We start from the raw sequence: 18,003 nt of genomic DNA, 5'->3' as shown, positions 1-18,003 counted from the left end.
CCTGCTGAATCCAAGAACCAGTAAAATGCAGACAGATGGGGAAGACATGTTTATACATGTTACTGAATAAGGCTTTCCAGCAAACCTTTCTCTCACAGACATGGAGTTAAACTTGTTCAGGAGAGTGCTATTGCTTCAACCTTACATTGTTACTGAGTCTTCAGTGAGTTTGTTTTCAGAAATATGCTATACTAATAACATTGGTGATATTTTGTAGCCCTCATCTTAACTCGAGCTTAAGCAGTCTAGTTCTGACACCTTTGTCTGTGAATTGTTCCCAGCAATGTGAAGAGCTGCCTTTTTGTCTGCCAGAGTGTATGTGTTCAAGTTTTAATGGCTCCTGTCATGTCATCATGCAAAGTTAAATGGATTAAATATTCAGAATGCGCAAGAGCCTGTGCTAGGCTTGTTATACAGTCAGAGCTAATATATTAATCAAACAGCTTAATATATGTTCCAGTATGAGCAGTATTAGCTGTGACTGTTAAATAGCTGACATTCAATGTCTACTCCCAGTTCTGTAAAGTCTGCTCATAGCATCGCTGCTGTCGTCTAGTGACATTTGTACTCTGTTTCCACATGGCACTCTTACTCACTGTAATTGGCTGCTAGTGAAAATACAGGTATTATCCATTGGTTTTATAAATTACCATTTTCTTCCCTGGCTGCATGCCAGAGCTTCGTCAGGATGTCACAGAACTTACACACAGCTAAAATCTGAGTAAGTTGCTACAAGTTGAATGTTGCTGCTTTAGAAGTAACCTATTACAGGATTAATTAGATATGTACCATTACTGAGGCTGAGTTAAAACAACTGGGCCAATGACATTAAGAACGTCGCTGTAATATTACTGTGATTATGGAAATCAGTTGCCAAAAGTAAGTAAAAATACTTTAAACTATTTACTGAACTACATATACAAAGGCTGGAGACAAGTGGGTTCCTTAGCAAGCCAAAGTGGGTGTTTGGAGCAAAGTTATCACCAAGTACAAGGGCTTGATTTAGAACCAGATCCCTCTTATTACTTATTTTTCAATAGTGACATACAAGCCCCTAGTCATCACGCTGAGACAAAGCTGGAGTATCAGAAATACTGAACACAGACACAAAACCAAATAAAAACTTATATATTTAATCATCTTCATCTACAATTGCTGTAATCAAATAGCGTTAAAACCAACTAACTAATGAAATATTTACAATATTGGTTTTGCTCCCTTAAACTAGAAACTCCAGTTATGACTCTGTTTATCTATGCATTTAAATTTTGCTTTACCAACACACTCTTCAGTTTGCTTTCTATTTTCAAATTCTGTTTTATCATGCAAAACTGTAACATCTAGTGAAAATGGCCACTGACAATCCTAGCATATCTTCAGTCTTGTGCAAATCCATTTTTTTCCTAAGCCATTACATGCATGATATATAGTGATAGGATGATAGAAATGCACAAATTTACATCTTTAACTTTTGTGTTTCATATTTTTAATGTTTTTTATACTTCATAAAATCTTACTAGTCTAAAATAATGAAAAAATATTATAGAATATAATCCAAAAGTAAAAAGGTAAGAAATGATAATTCAGCATGTATCAGTTATTCTGTTATGCAGTTTTAATGTTTGCTGGGGAAAAGAAGGGGGGGGAAAGGAATAATTCAGACAAGCACTTTCATAATAAGCTAATTCCACCTGGTATTTAGCCCCATCATAGACACTCATCCCAGACCTCACAATGCTGATTCCACCTAGAAATAGCCAAACCAAAGAATTCAGCTTCCATGGTCTAAATGTTTTGCTTGTCCTCTCCCTAAATAAAACCAGACAGATGGAGCAACCTTTGGAAATCATGTGAAAACCAATACATCTGCGGTAGGGAATTTGGAACGGAATATATTGAAAACATTAATAGATCTACCGAAACCTAAGATTGAAAGTAGTATGTGAATAGGCAGTCTCCCAGTGTGTGTTTTCTCCCACTACAGACGGCACATACATTAGGGTCCAAACTAGGCTCATTCCTGGGGTTTGGCTTTATTCAAAAGAAACTAGTGTTAAGGTGGCAAAGCTTAGCTCAGGTCTCTTCCCCAGACTTGGCTGCTTTTACAACAAACCTCTTGGGACTCCCAAGTGTTTGCCTCAATTCTTTGCTCTCTCTCAAATTTTTACTGTCTGCTAACCAAGTGAAGTCCTCAGCCAGCTTCTTCCCCCAGTGACTGCCACCCAGTCCCATACATAACAGGCAGGCTTAGGTCTCACCCACCTGGGGTGCGTGGAATGCTTGGTAGATAGTCTTGTGTAAAGAAGTGCAGAAAAGAAACAACACCCATCACTATCCCAGGAGGAGTGGAAGTTGCCAACCTGTCACACTGTGGTTGCGGTTAAAATTCAGCTAAAGCACAGAAACAGAACTTCATAGAGGGAATAAAATTGAACAAGTGGTCCTATAGTAAGTCTTTGACCCACTGTCTACAACTTTTAAAACATGCCAATCCAGTCAGGGTTGCTCTGTGCCTGGCTAAGGGGGATCCTGGGAAGAGGAGAACAGAGGGAGGCAACATGAGGAAGTGGTGGCCACATGGACTTCAGGGGAGGGTAATACACAGAGGAAGAGTTGATGGGAAAGGATGAACATGGTTGCTGACAGCTTAGGTGCCATCTTTACCATTATTTGGGGTAAAATTAGCATAAGGGTGTTCAGCTGTACTGAAATCACACCTTCATTTGCCAGTGCAGATGTACTGTGTAAACATAAACCACACCAAAGTCTTTGTGGTTATAATATTCAACAGCCCATAAAGAAAAACGTATACTGCTTAGTGACTATGGTAGCACAAATTCCTTGTAGCCCTACATACATAAACCACCATTTAAAAGACATAATTTAGTTATAAAGTGCACATTAAAAGCTGCTTCACTGTCTCTCTCCTTGAAATGTATATTGAGCTCCCCATAAAGGACGTTTACATTACAAGATCAGTTAAAAAGAAGCTTTAAAGAAGCTATTGAGAGTTTCAGCCCATGGTTATGCTTTCTTTCCAGCCTTACAGCAAAGCATTTGGGATTACCCTAGGACACGGCGGGTGAGGGAGTTAGCCAAGAGCCTGGCTGAGTAGAGAAAATGTGCTGGGGACTGGTTGTGCCTTGAGCAGGAAGGGGAAGCTGCCCTACACGTCACTGGGGGTTACAGCACATGCTGAGCAGTGTGTGTTCCCCGGTGACAGGCACTTCCTCGCCGCGCTCACGAGACCATCTCGCTTCATAGGACTACAAAGGGGGATTTGAGTTCATTCCTGTTTGTGTGCCCCAATGCATGACGGTGAAAAATGAACTGTCTTCCAAACCAAATGACCAAGCAAACCAGTACATCTGGGAGAGATTCGTTCAATTAATATTAAAAATTAAAAGATTACCTTTACCGTACAGTAACTGTTTGCTGAGGAACCTTCTTTCAGGTTGCAAATAATGTTTTGTATTATTACTGTATTGTTCACTCTCAGGAAATGTTTGCAGAACAAAGGAAGATCCATATTGGTTAAATTTCATTTGGCATCTCCCCCTTGCCTTTAAAAAACTTTTGAAAAACAAAGTTGAAACATTAAAAGATGTTTCCTATGCTTTAAATCCTGGCATTTTAAAACATAGACTGGATAGATTTGTAGATTGTTGAGTCACTTTCAGTTTGTGGCTATAAAACTGCTGAGGATATCAACTGAGACTTCTGCAGGCTGCATAGAAAGAACATTTCAAAGCTCTGTGCTTGATGGCGTTCACTCCTGTGTGCAGTAGCACATTATTCTGGAAGCAGTGCTTCTGCTCAACTCTTTAATGTTTTTCCAAAAAGAAAATCACATTAGCAGAGTATCTGTCTTCCACAGTGCTACTGCTAAAATTCAGAGTTTTCATACAAGCAATGCTGAGTGAGGGAATTGGCATGCCTCTACAATATGTCTTTATCTCCGTTCCCAGCATTTAAGTGGAATCATAGTACTCGTCTTATTTGCTCCCCAGTCTATCAGAGAGGTCTGAAATTTTGGTAACAATTGCATACAACTATGGTATGCCTACCACTATGGTATGCAAGCTGCTTTATGGTCCTGTGTGCCAGGGTGCTCCCTTTGCCTTGGAGAGGAAACCACTGCTCTCAAATTGTCCATGGCAGATCCAGGAGCTACGGCTGGCATTCTGTCTCAGTGGGAAGGGAGGATGACTTGGGTGTCCACATGGCCCCAAAAAGCAGCAGCTGCTGCTCCACATCCTGCTGCCTCTGTACACTGTGCAAGGGATACTGGCACAAACAAAATTAGCATGTGGCCTGTAACGTGACTTATCCTGACTCTTAGCAGCACTAATACCAAAAATCGCTTCGGGGTTGGTCCAGGAGAAAATGACGTGTAGAATTGACATTCAGGAATTGTCCTGCCAGGAACAGTTCCTTACTTTCCTTCCCAGTGCACCAGCAAGGTTAGCACTGAATCCACACACAGAAAAACTCACTGAAGACACTGAGTACAATATGTAGATGTACCCACCAGCAGAAATTAAGGACTGTATGTATGAGGAAGCTTCTTCCCCTTTACTGTTAGCCATTTCTATTTGTTCCATCTCAAAATGCTAGATACTCTCTTGAGATACTGTTGAAATGCTACTCAAAACCTGTTTCATAAACAACTGAATACTTAGGAATGGATCACTGAAGGGGCAAAAGTGGTAAGTAATTAATAAAAAGCCCTTGGATTGAATATAAAATTGACCAAATGGTGCCAAATAAAAGGCAAGAGCGCTTTGAAGAATAACTGTGAGTCCTGATTCCTTCGCTTAGAAAATTTACACTGATAATGAGCAGTATCAGAGATAATTTATTCATCAAAAATAATCTTGCATCTCAAAATTCGTCTTTTTGAAGATGGACTTTAATGTTTGCTGCTGAAATCCAAAGTGATGGAAGTATGCATGTTCGAGAATGTAGTTTGAAACCTAATAACTCGTATAAAGCCACTTCACTCAGGATTGCTGAAGATATTTTCTCTGCTCACTGTCACATAATGCATGTTTCTAAACATCTGTCTGTATATTTTCTGTTTCTCTGACAGTCACTGCCTTTTACTGTTTTCCTCAGCAAGGGAAGAATCAAGTTTAAGTTACAGACTTTGGGGTTGCTTCCACTGCTGTTGTTATGGCAGTATCTCCTGTACTGTGAGTTTACAGAGGACTGTCTGTTGTTTTGAAAATAGATAATCTCTATTACTATATTTCATTTTAATAAGACACTAGGAACATGACTATTTTGGTTGAATGCCTCTTTATACCATACTTTGAATATTTAAGTCCTCTCTTTGTTATGGTAAAAACAGGCACTGTTGAATAACTGATATATTTCCCCAAAGAAAAGTTCAACTTGCCTAGTTCTTAATCCTGTAATTACTTCTGCATGTAGTTAAGAACACAAACACTGTCCTTGTAATCACACGGAGGATATGCTGAATCATGGCCTTTGCTATATAGTCTCAGTTTCTAGAGGTTTTCCCCTAATTCAATAATAACAATCCTTTTTTCTCCTAGTTAAAAGAGTACTGTATCAACACAGAAGGTTTTGCAGTACAGGTTTTCACAGGAAATCTTTTTTTTGTTCTAAGTATTATCTGCCTGAAGGTAAAGAAACACCCTGTTCAGTAAATATTGATACAGCTTTTAGCCAGGCTTATTGTTCTTCAAGAGAATCAAGGTATGAAATCTTATTGATAGAACCGCTGAAGTCAATGACACAATTCTTGCTGGCTTCAGTATAGATCAGGATTTCATGAGGAACATTTATGTATGTAGCATGGACTAGTTGTGGAGACTTACAGGGTGCTCAGAAAATAAAAAACAACATAAACTCAGCCATGCAGAACTATCAGAAGTTGCTTAGACTGCCACACAACTTTTTTAGCTTTCCAATCACACACACCCCTCCTCCAACTGCTCTTCCTGCTAAATAAATAAACCATAAACAAAAGCTTAGAAAACACCAACTAGTACCCATGTAGGTTTTGTGAGACTTATATACAAAAATAATACATATAATAAAGTTGGGGTTTTTTTTCTCAATTCTCACTCGGCATGATTGAAGCCAAGGATGGAGAATAAGCTCATTAATGAATTTTTCTTTAGAACTTTGAAAAAAAACTTTTCATAAATTTTATGTATTATTGGCTTTCATTAATACTGATATAAACTTGATGCTGTTTTTACTCACTAGACTTTGGCCACTATTCCCTCCTCCCCTTCATGTGTCATTTGTAAACTACTTGACAAATATTTTGTTTTCCCACTGCTGACATTCAACATCTTTAAAGATTCAAAAGATAGGAAGGCTAGAAAGGCAGCAGGTAGGTAATATAGCAGATGGCTCAGTTTCTGATTAAACTTGCTCAGAGTAACAAGGAGTAAGATTGTATTTCTTTCTTCAGAGTGCAGGTGGAGAGGCCGTGAATGAAAACAAATTTCTGAACACAGACTCCAGCACAGGATCAGTGGAAACAACTATCAAGCCATTACCATTTAAAGATCCAAATTTCATCGTAAGTATATTATTCTAACAATCTGAAATTCTAAACTCTTCAAATAAAACATTAACTAAGATTCTCTTTAACCCTACTGTAAATATTAACAACATCAGCTCAACTGCAAATAAAAGGTCAACAAGTTTTAAGAAATTCAGCTAGAAAGTCCTTGCTACACTATGGTCCAAAGTGCACACTGTATTATAGCATGAAAATGGCACTGGTCGAGAGACAGAACTATTATATTAAATTCTGGAACAGAGTCAGAAAACCTGGTAGATCAAGGTACATGCAGAAATTTTACGGTGTGCTATCTCAGAAACTACCACAGCTAGAGAGGGACAATTCATACCACTGTGAATGTAAAAGTCCCATCTCGCAGTTCCTAGCCAAGGCAGGCCGCAAAGCAATTCAACTAGAAATCAGTGAGAGAGTCACTAGCAACAGCCATTTTGTTCCTCTCCTGATCCCCAAAATTTAACAGACCTGTGAGATCCGCTAGATTCAGAAGCAGATGCTTTGTGCTGCCCAGAAGCGTGGCTTGCCGGCATTCAGAAGTCATGTAAACTCTGACAGCTTGATGAAATACAGGCTGCTGAAACACTCTGAGGTTTAAACTTGGGGAGAAGGTAAGGAAGGCTACAGCTAGTAATGCTGAAACTGCTGGGTTTGGTTTTAATATCTTTTTATCTTGCCAGGGCAAACTCATTGGCATGCTGTACAAATGCTTCCTAGACAAGCAAACTTCTCAGACTGCTGGTCCTAGGCCAGTACTTAGAAAGAAGGATTTTATCTCAGATTTCATTCTGTAAGATACAATATCCCACAGCATAAAACCCAAGTAATCGGGCATCGCACAGCGTGCTAAGCACAAGTTTGGCAGGGAGTATAACATTAATCTCTGACTTGCAAGTCACTATGTGTGGTTTGCAGACAACTCCCATCAATGAGAGGGGCATTCAAAGGACTGTATGCTTTGCTCACTCTAATCCTCCAGTGAGTACCAGCATCTTAGAGAAATGGGGCTTATTGGAAAAGCTCTGTTTGCACCCACAGGCATTCCATGTAGCTTCCATATAGGATTTAAATAGCCAGGAGGCCTTGTGCTGATCCTTCAGTTCTTGGAGGGACGTTGTTATTTCCAAAGGGGCAGTACTAACATCTACGTGCTTGAAATAATAATGAATGTGCAGGGCCTTTGGCAACTGCTGCAGAAATAACAGACAGTTACAACATAAACATGAAACTGCTCTCCCCAATACAGTAACTAATTTGAGAATAAATATATTGAGTTTTTGACCTTTTGACAGTATAAATGGATAGTAACAATTTGGATGACTTGTTGCATCCTTCCAGCCTAATTTGCCTTAAAAGGAAGAAAATAAATCAAATAATGTCTGTCTCTCATAAATATGACCATTAGCTTACTGCAGAGGATAGGCTTAAAAGCAGAGAACAAGGAAGAGACTACCCTTTTTATGAACTTCCTGAATGGAATCTTCATCCCTTGGCAAAGGGGAAGGAGAAGACGACCTTTTGACACTTGTGTAGAGCAATGAATAGCTCACCCTGTCCAAGCTCCAGCTTACCCTGAACCTCACCAGTACAGAGGTAGTTTGGTTCATTTGCGCTTGGCAGTCATTGCATTTTGATTGTAGGTACGTAAAGCGATACTTAACCCCGTTCCTAGGAGGCATAAGTTCGTATAATCTCAATAGCTGTTTTTAAGAAACCATGTTACTGAAAAAAAACATTATGTAATGATTTGTGGGAAAATCATGTCATGAATTTGAATTAGCAATGTGATATTACCTCTATTTTCATCTCATATTCCAAGAGTCTCTATTTTACAAGGATCTGTACGTTACCAAAGTGTTACCCTCAGAGCAAGCATTTGCATGTACTTTCTATATTGGATATCCATTGTCAAAACCCAATATATCATCAGCTCCTGAGCGTTTTTTCTATCTTAGATCTACAGAAAAGAGCTCTCTCCTTCCTCCTATCCTTATCAGCAATTTAACAGGCTAATTTGTAAACCAAGCACAGGAAAAGTGTGTCTGCAGTACTTTGCTGAGTTTTGATGAGACTGATGTGACAAGTAGTAATTATTAACAGAAATAACAATTCCCCAACTGTAAGAACATTTTATGTCCTGAAGTAAAGCTGTAAATCTGTGTCCTTTGATCATTTAGAAGTAGTACAGTATGTTGTGCAGCTTCTGTCTCTGGAGGGACTTAAATAAATTACTCTGTAGCAAACACATTTGATAATTGAAACTACCATTATAGTACCTGTGGCAAGCCTTCCATTAGTGTACCTTTCAAAAATGCAAAATTGCCCTGGCAGCCAACATTTTATTACTCTTTTTTCTATTTGTCTGTCTTCTATCCTTTCAAAGAAAAATAAAATTTCCAGAAAGTTTTTCATAGCATTCATTACATTTTGCAAGATCAATTGTATTTTCTACAGTCATGGATAATTTGTAAAAGAGTGCTGCACCTGTAATATGCCATAAAAAGGAGAGAGAAAATTCAGCCGTGTAATCACAATTTTAGACACAACTTCACAGTAATAAATTCTAATATGATGGGAAGTACGTACAGAATCCTGTAATCTCATGCTAAACCTAACCACATTGATTTTCTATTTCCATGTAAAACGTAGATTTTAATTTCCTTCAGTCAAAAACATAGTAACTTTGACATAGTCCAAAAAGCTTTATTTTTCTTGCAGGCAAGATTAAAGTGTACAGTATATTAGCCTGCTGATGAAATAAGTGAGGATAACAAATAGTTCCTGACAAGATGTATCAGAAAGACTATGAAATATGTGTCACACTCTGAAATAGTTTTCTTTATTTATTTTTTCTCTAAACACCGTATTTTTAATTCTAGCACTCTGGCATTGGTGGAGCAGCAGCTGGCAAGAAGAATAGAACTTGGAAGAACCTGAAACAAATTCTTGCTTCTGAAAGGGCATTGCCATGGCAACTAAATGATCCTAGCTGTAAGCTGCTTAGACTCTTTGCATGTATTTATAAATAATAAAATCCACACAAATAACTTTCTTTAAAACAAACCTAAATTACTTCATCAGTGCATGCAGTATCCTGCTTAAACAGGGTCCAGTAGTGGATTTAAGAGTAGTTCAACCACACTCACTAGCCCTAAGTGGAAAGTAGGGGAAGCCAATATTTTGAGTATTGTGACAAAGTTCAAATACATTTGAGGAGAGAGTTTAATAAAGGAAATGTATTTATCCAAACAAAGTCAGAAACTCCTTATTGCCATCAGGTTTTTGTCACTTCTTCACTGCAGAGGAGCGTGCTGCTTTGTGTACAGCCCAAATTTCTCCTGACAGGTGGCTGCTGCTTGATTAGCTATATTTGAACTATTTTCAAATAGATTCTGCTAAGCCACATACCTGCAGTAGATTAGACCTCAGCCCAAGCTTCATGTCCAGCTCCTTATCCTAGATTCTCGGGAGATTTAAATTCTACATCCCCTATTTAGTTCAGCACAGCTGAAACTACACTGTTGGCAGTCCTGATGAGCACTGGTTTACATCTATAGGAGCAAAATTACAATAGTGGCCTTAATCTAGATACACTTCAAGTCTATTCATAAAGTAGGATACTGTTGAACATAGCTGGAGGCAGAATGTGTTCCTCAGACTTTACTTAAGCAAGTGGAGGCATTTCAGAATTGAGCATATGCATCTACTTTTTGTGAGACTTGACGCTTTATTCAAAAATAGCTTGCTGTTTTTTGAAGTGTCTTAGATGCAACTGTTACAGAAAAATGCAGACTACTGTGTGTTCCTGGCTATTGTAACTGACAATCTGCTGATATTGCTATTTTTATTATGTTCTGTTTGCAACTGTAAATTCACAGAATTCTTTTTTTTTTCTTCCCGAAGAAGAGGGGAAAAGAAATTCAGTTACATATTTAAAACCAGCTCTCTGTGGCATTAGTGTCTTTCAAATTGTGAGATGATTAGTTAGTAATTTGATATGGATGGAGCATCTGAATTAATCATAGCATCTGAATGAGGTGCAAAGGAGATCAGGAAGGAGGAGAGAAGTGAATCAGGTACAAGATAGTTTTGTAAACATCCGAAATTGGGGATTTAGTTACTTAAGCATACCAACTGTATCTTAAAAACATTTATGAATGAGAGTTGCTATCTAAAGGGCACCAAGGAACAGCAATTTCCATCATTTAATTTAAACATTCAGACAATTTTCTAGGTCATTGACTGGGCTTAAAGTGGTACATGCTTAAAGATTTAACTGATTTAAAAGATTACTTTGCTTTTCTGGATTATAGTATTTCAGACCTGCAATCTTGAGCAATGTTTCGTGGTCTTAACATACAGCATGTGTATGATAATGGCTATTCTTTGTAAATAACTGACTGCAAGGGAATTAATTTAGACTTGGAAGAAGTTAATACATTTCCAGTAGCTCTCACATTTTTTCTTATGGGGAGGGCAGTTCTGCTTACAGAACTTGTATTAGAGAGGTAAGCAGAACCAGGCTGTTGTTTACAGTGCTAACAGGCTGTTTTCCAAGGTAATTCTGCTTCATATTTCTTTGTCTTGGTGTTGCTATTTAATAGAGACCTCAGAAAGTTAAGGCCGCATTGTAAAGATATATTGTTACCTATTTACGTTTGGGGTTTACATTTTAAAATATATATAGCACACTGAAGGTATCCTTTTGTTTCTCTCTAGATTTTAATATCGATGCTCCTCCCTCCTTTAAGCCTGCCAAGAAATATTCGGACATTTCAGGACTTCCGGTAAGTATTTTATTTTTTTCTTCAAAATTGTCATCTCACTTTCCACTATGAAATAAAGCTGGTGCATGCTTCTGGAAAAGATGTACTGGCTGAGGTTTCTTTTCAGCCTTGTGTTTAGTAGTTATCCAGTAATTTATTGGACAACACTGTCGTTACATCACAAAATCCTTAGGTTGTTTATAGAAGTCAGGACAGATTAAATACCTTGTCCTGCAAGGTGACTCCTATCACATCACTTTCCCAGCTGCAGAGTCTGCACTGGTCCCCATAATTTCTAATTCTTTAGATGGTTACACGAAAGCTGGTAGCCCACAGTCTCCATGACTGCTAACTTTGCCAAGCATTAACCATACAGACTGAAACTTTCCATGCCGAGTGTTTGCCCGAGGCTGATTTATTTCATTGTATCGTTTAGAGAAGGTTTTAAAAGGATGGCTCAGCAATTTCCAAGAATGAGATTACCCCTGATTGGCCTAGGTTAAAAAAAACCCAACTTGTTACCATTGTTCTCAAATTTTCCTTCAAACAAATCAACCTGAGACAGATAGTTGGCATGGACTTTTGAGAATTTCAGAAACCCCCATGTTGCAGAGATGGAACTTGGAGTTTGGCAGATATACAAGCCTGTGTCACAGATGGGCTCTCTTACATGGTTTTGTTAGGAAAAGAGAAGGAGAAGGAGAGGGAGAGGGCGAAAGAGGAGAAGGAGAAGAAGGAGGGAAAGGAAAAAAAAGTAAAAAGAAAAAAGAAAAAACTATTGCATTTGACTTGGATATGGTTTGCACATGCTCTAAAAAGTCTTGGTAGCTACAATTTGGCACCCGAATTCCCCAAAGATTCCATTGGTACAAAACAGGAGCAAAGTAATTGAATTCTGCCCAACAAAAATTTTGTATCTGCTGCTGACACTGTTCCTATGTGACATGAATAATTTTACTTAAAACAAAACAGGTGTTAGTAACAGCATATCTTTTCACCTTCAGGCACCAGTGATTTATTTTGCAGAACCCTGTGCGTTTATCCCAATTGAAATGAACGGCAGTGTTGTATTTTTTACTATAAAAAGGGTTAAGTAATGGTTACACCAAATAACTACAATAATGAAAACTCTGTAATGCCAAAGAGCCATAGACAGAATCTCTGGGTCCCTTCCCCTAGTTTAATCTCTTTCTCATCCATAGGGCACTTGCCAATCTCACAGGCTTGATACCACCTCATCAAGGTGCCTGTAAACACACACATTGATTGTGTTGATACACGTTAACACACACCTTGCGTTCTGTACACTGAATTAGATGAAAGTCCCCATTGTGAAAAAAAATGGGCAAGCACTTAATTAAGGACTGCCTTACGGCAGTTCCACAGTGCAAGGCATCAAAGAATAGTTATAGTGCCAACTGTAATCCTGCACATCCTAACATTTGAGTTCTTGATTTTGTAGCATATGTTTCCTTTGACTTTTTTATTTTTTAAGTAACACATTTAAATAAGGCACTTAGGAGGTGGCGTGTTTCCAGCCTGTGCCTTTGAGCATGATTTGGAAATGGAGTGGGTTGCTCAGATGGAGGCTGGTAACCCTTGATATTCGAGAGGGAATGGGAAAGCAGCATCTCTCTTGCAGAGGAGCTGGCAGGCAGGAAATGGAAGAGACTGTTCACAAAAATAGGGGAAAGAATCCCCTCCAGCCAGGCAGACTTACAGTCTTATACTTGTAAGGGTATTGCTTTGATATAACAGCAACTTGTTTTCAGTCAAGAGCAGAGGTCAATCGAACAAGGAACTTTGTATAAGTACCTTACTGTGTTATAAAGATGCCGTGGATGGAGGCAGGGGGATTAGGTAGACATGTGAAATAATAATCAGTAGATTTCACCAAAATAGTGAAAATTCAGTACTGGATCACTCAATGGTGTTCGTCCATTTCCTATCCTCTCCCCTTAGAGTTGCTTTGCAATTATTAATACTTAGGTATTAATACTTTATTTAATTAATAACACCAGGATTAGAGTTTCTGCAACATCTCTGACCAGTGAGGGACTTACTTAGGGCATTAAGTCCTCTTCTCTGCCCCATCTCCAGGGAACCAAATAACACTATCCAGCACTGGCCTTCGGTGCATTTGAAAACCAGTCAGTCGTTGCACTTACAGGGAGATGATGCTGCAGGTTACAGATGTGGGTGAAGACCTTGTTCCTGCCAGCTATGGGTCAGTTTAGCCAGAGGAAGTAAGAGTCTTCCTCTCACTTCCTCAGTTTTTCTTTACCAGTTCCTCCTTTCCATCAGTGATTTATGTACTCTAACTGTTCTAGCTCAGTATAATTCCCTTCTATATGAATCCATTCAGTGCTGCTTTTGTTTCCTTTATTTGTCTTTCCACTTTCTTGGTTTTTTTTCCTTAATTTTCCATCCTCTAATTGCATGGTGAGTCAAGTTTCCTATTTTACCTGGCCTGCAAGGTTTCTCCAGACTAGGGTAAAAATACTGTGTTTAAAAAAATCTTTTTTATTAAGATAACTGAGACAGTGTGTCCTTTAAGTTGCTAAGTTAGAAATGTTTCATAAGAAGCACTAAATATATTTTCAAGATCATTTCTTAGTAGGAAGATATGTGGGGTAATGGAGTATATTAGAAATAAGTATAAGAAATTGTATAAGAAAAATCTCTCTATATTTTCTGTGTAAAAGCTGAAAGCATTTGTGTAATAATATATTTTCTATGGGAATGCTGGATTCCCCATGGGGAAGAGAAAAAAAAGAAAGTAAAATAAATTCCTTAGCATTACCTATTTAGGGAAGAATTAAATGGTCTAGCAGGTACAGAAAAAAGAAATATGTATTAAAACATTCTCATCAGTATACCTGCAGTTATACTAAATGCCACAATTAAATTCTACTGATCCTCTTCTCTTTCTGTGTGTAGCACAAATGGAATTAAATTTACCAATGGTCTAAGCAGAGCAGCCAATTTATATTTGTAAGGCAGCCTAGAATTCAAAAGCTACTATCTACTATGTTGACACTGCTAAATAAAACAAGTATTTCCAAACTTGCAGGGTATTTAGATATTTTAACATGCAAAACAAAGTAATTTATTGTAAAGCAGGCTAAAAAAGAAACCAAACCTTGAAATGTTTATATTTATCTTCCTTTTCTGAAAATGAATCAGCCTTGTTACTATAGAAACAGGCTGAGATATGTAATACCTTGTATTTGAAGAGCATGTATCTGTGGCCTTTGACTTAGTGTCTAAACATGGCAGGTTTTTCTTCTTTGAAAAATCACCTTACTTCACTTTTCTAATCTGTTTTAATTATTGCTGTAGTAGCGGTAAACTTTCTTTTCAGGCAGAAGTCACAACATAAGTAAGTAGTTACCATACATTAGTGTGTGCAGACAGCACAGCCCAATACAAAGTATCAGAATAGAGAAGACTTGCCATAATATTTTTAACCTAGATTGGTTTGCAGTACAAGTTGCAGATATTGCTTGGCTAGTTTATTACAGAATCATGCACATTTGAGAAGCAGTCTGCTTGGTTAGCTTTTTCTTATATGAGGCCAGATTTAAAGTGTGAAATAAAAATAAATGTATACCTGCTGTAACCATGAAGTTACCACCAGGGATAAATCTACTCCTAATGTCCTAACTTTCCCATTTGTTTGAAAATGAAACTTGGCTGACTACATTTAATTAACCTTATGGCCTTTTTTTTTTTGTAAAAACACAAGCTACAAATAATAAGTTTCTACTAGGTCTTATCAGGCCAGATGATTAACTGGATTGTTACCACAGTCAACAGATCCTTGCCAACACAGAAATGGTAGAGGGCTCTGCACTTCAGCAGTACGGATGGGGGGAAATGCTCCACCTCTTCCCGACCTTTTCTTTTTTAGTAGCTGTGTCTTAAGGGATCTCAGCTGCCTGTGCCTTGCAGCCTGCCACCATCTCCTGATAAGAAAGGTCCAGAAGACACTTTCAAAGCCTTGGCAGGCGCTCGGTAACCCAGTGCTGAAGAGGGCATGACCATCCAGGAGGCTGAAGGTGGAGAGGCAATGCCCTGAAGCCTGCCTTCCTCCAGTCCAGCCTCCTGGGCTGCCCCCAAGCTCAAGGTTTCTGTAGCAACAGGGAAGGGGAGAGGATGGAAAGAAACTGGCACTGCTCCCGGGCACCCAGGGTCCAAATATAGCAGAGCCCCGGGTTAGCTGGCCAGGCTGCTATCCTAGAAGCAGGCATCTGTAGCAAAGCATGACGCCGAGTTCAAATTTCTTATCAGTTCAGTCACAGAACCATAAGCTGAGACTCCCTTGCTTTAACAACCACTTTAAAGTAAATTAAAAGCTCGGTTGTATGCTGGAAGAGAAAATCAGTCCAAAGCTATCGGAGCACCCATAATTCAGCCTCTTTGTGGGTAATTTATTGGCAGCAGCCTCACTCTTTGGAGAGCTGCCTTGAGAGAAGCTGCACAAGGCACAGAGTTGCTAGGGTGAGTTTATAGAGTTGAAGAATTTCTTTTGTGCTGTGTTTTGTGTGAAACTGTTTAGCCCTCTGTTATATTTAATGCATTTGTAATGTGATTTTAGAAGGGTCTGTTAACTTCTCGTAAGTTCTGACACGAGGAAAAAGAAAAAAGTACAAACTTCTGGTCACATGGTAGAACAGCAGTGCTGTTACTGGGAAAAGAAACTCACTATTTGTCATCTTGTAATTAGACACTTTTTTAGATTCTGTTTTGAGATTTTATTTGAACAGTGTCTCTGCCATTGTTTCTTTTTCAGGCAAATTACACAGATCCTCAGAGCAAGCTAAGATTTAGTACTATTGAAGAATTTGCCTATATTCGAATGCTCCCTTCAGATGTCGTTACAGGATATCTGGCTCTAAGGAAAGCAACAAGTATTGTTGCCTGAAAAGACCAAATATTTTTTGTCTATCGCTTGTAAACAGTGCTAATTTTAAATCATGGTGGAAACTGACTGTAGGACCGAGGTTCCTTAAAACTATCCATAGGTTTTTACATCTGGAAGTAGTTAATGATACATAGATTTGAGGAACATGTGGATTTAATTTTGATAAATGCTGATATTTGTTAGCTTGCCAATTTGCAAGCAGTTTGGTTTGGTGAACAGAATAACTCAGACCTTAAGATATACGTATCTGCACTGAGTTATACTAATTTCTGTACAGACAGGATTTCATCCCCACCCTGTATATTTTATGTACTGCCCTGGCCCAGAAGAAACAGTCATTTAAATTAAGGAAAAGGTACCAGGATATCTCAACTTCTAAACCTGCCTTGCTGGACGTGCTTGCCACCTGGCCATGAAGAAGTTTGTCCCATCTGTAAAATGAAGCTAAGATACTTAGCAAGTGTTTGTATTGTGATGACTGTTTATGGTACTGAGCACTGTGGAAATGAACAGCTCCACACGAATATTTGCACTGAAGCATAAATAAAGTTGGACTTGAACTTGTTTTTAAAATATCCTAATGAATGTGCATGATAGGATCAGAACAAATCACCAGGTAACTCTTAATTGTGACACTCAGTAGTTTCTCAGTGCTTCAGCTTGATGTTCTTAAAGGTCTTTTCCAGCCAAAACGGTTCTATTCTTCTACCTTTCCTAGCTAGTACAAAATTAGTTCTAATTAGTACAAAAAAGTACTAATTTCTCAGCCTTTTAAAAAATTATGGTGAAAAAAACCCAGGAATTCCACTGCCCAATGGCATTCTGATGCCCAGACCTTCAGCAATGTGAGACCTCCTACATCATGACACTGAACTTCGCATCATGAAGTACCAGAAGAATAACCAACTGCAGCTGAACATCGTCACCCTTCAGAGGAAGGAGAGTGAAGGAGAGTTTAGACTTTGCTGGGGAACGCTGACAGTAAGTACACGCTGCCATCAAAATGACTACAATTTCCTGAAACTAAGTCTAGAGGTGAGGAAGCAGAGGATTTTCTACCCATTCTTTCCCTTTTCCTCTTTCTTACAACAAGCTGTTGATTTGCTGTCTTCCCACTTCTGCATCTTTGTCCCAGCCTTAGACTCTTGGCAATTTTGAATCTGAACTCCAAGTTCAGGCTCAGCCATTCCTAGTCTCCAAATACTCCACCGGCTGCCCTGTGGCCGTGGCACTTACTTCCCTTATCTCTAAGGGAAGTGGTTGTTAGCCCAAAAGGCAGGCAAGGGAATGGTGTCTTCCCACATGCAAAACTGCCAAGAGGAAGACTTGTCCCATAGCTCATTAGTCCTGGACTGCTCAGGTCACTAAGGAGGTGAAACGCTGACCGTGGGACAGCAGTCCTGTCTCATCCCAGCTCCATCACGATCACTGGGATCTTGTGCAAAGCAGCTCTTCTCTCTGACTGCATAGGCAGCACACAGTGGTGACTAGCTAGTGGCTCCAGCTGCGCCTTGGATGCACATTTCTATACACATGATAATTATTAGAACAGATTTTTTTTTTCTCATTGAAACAATAAATATGCAGAGTGTTATTAGTGCTAGTTCAATTTCAACTCCTAAACAGGAAAAACAGTAACAGGATACATTGTTTAATGAAAGTCTGTGGGACTCATTCCTCAGTTTTTGTGATTAATATTTACAAAACCAAAGTAATTGAAAAAGTCTTCAACATGCTTACAATAGATC

The 18,003-nt window shown here is 38.7% G+C and overlaps 1 protein-coding gene across 1 annotated transcript in view; it reads left to right on the top strand.

Annotated features, from left to right (window-relative positions):
• Positions 1-16,255, top strand: part of INO80C (INO80 complex subunit C) — a 19,079-nt gene extending 2,824 nt beyond the window's left edge. Inside the window, 4 exon segments of the mRNA XM_009864372.1 lie at positions 6,452-6,562; positions 9,442-9,553; positions 11,282-11,349; positions 16,124-16,255. Coding sequence (XP_009862674.1) covers positions 6,452-6,562; positions 9,442-9,553; positions 11,282-11,349; positions 16,124-16,255 — 423 coding nt within the window.
• Positions 16,256-18,003: the final 1,748 nt, after the last annotated feature.

The sequence above is a fragment of the Apaloderma vittatum genome, unplaced genomic scaffold (assembly GCF_000703405.1).
Source record: "Apaloderma vittatum isolate BGI_N311 unplaced genomic scaffold, ASM70340v1 scaffold252, whole genome shotgun sequence".
Taxonomy (NCBI): domain Eukaryota; kingdom Metazoa; phylum Chordata; class Aves; order Trogoniformes; family Trogonidae; genus Apaloderma; species Apaloderma vittatum.
Note: the sequence above shows the minus strand (reverse complement) of the source record. Positions and strands in the feature narration are given on the sequence as shown.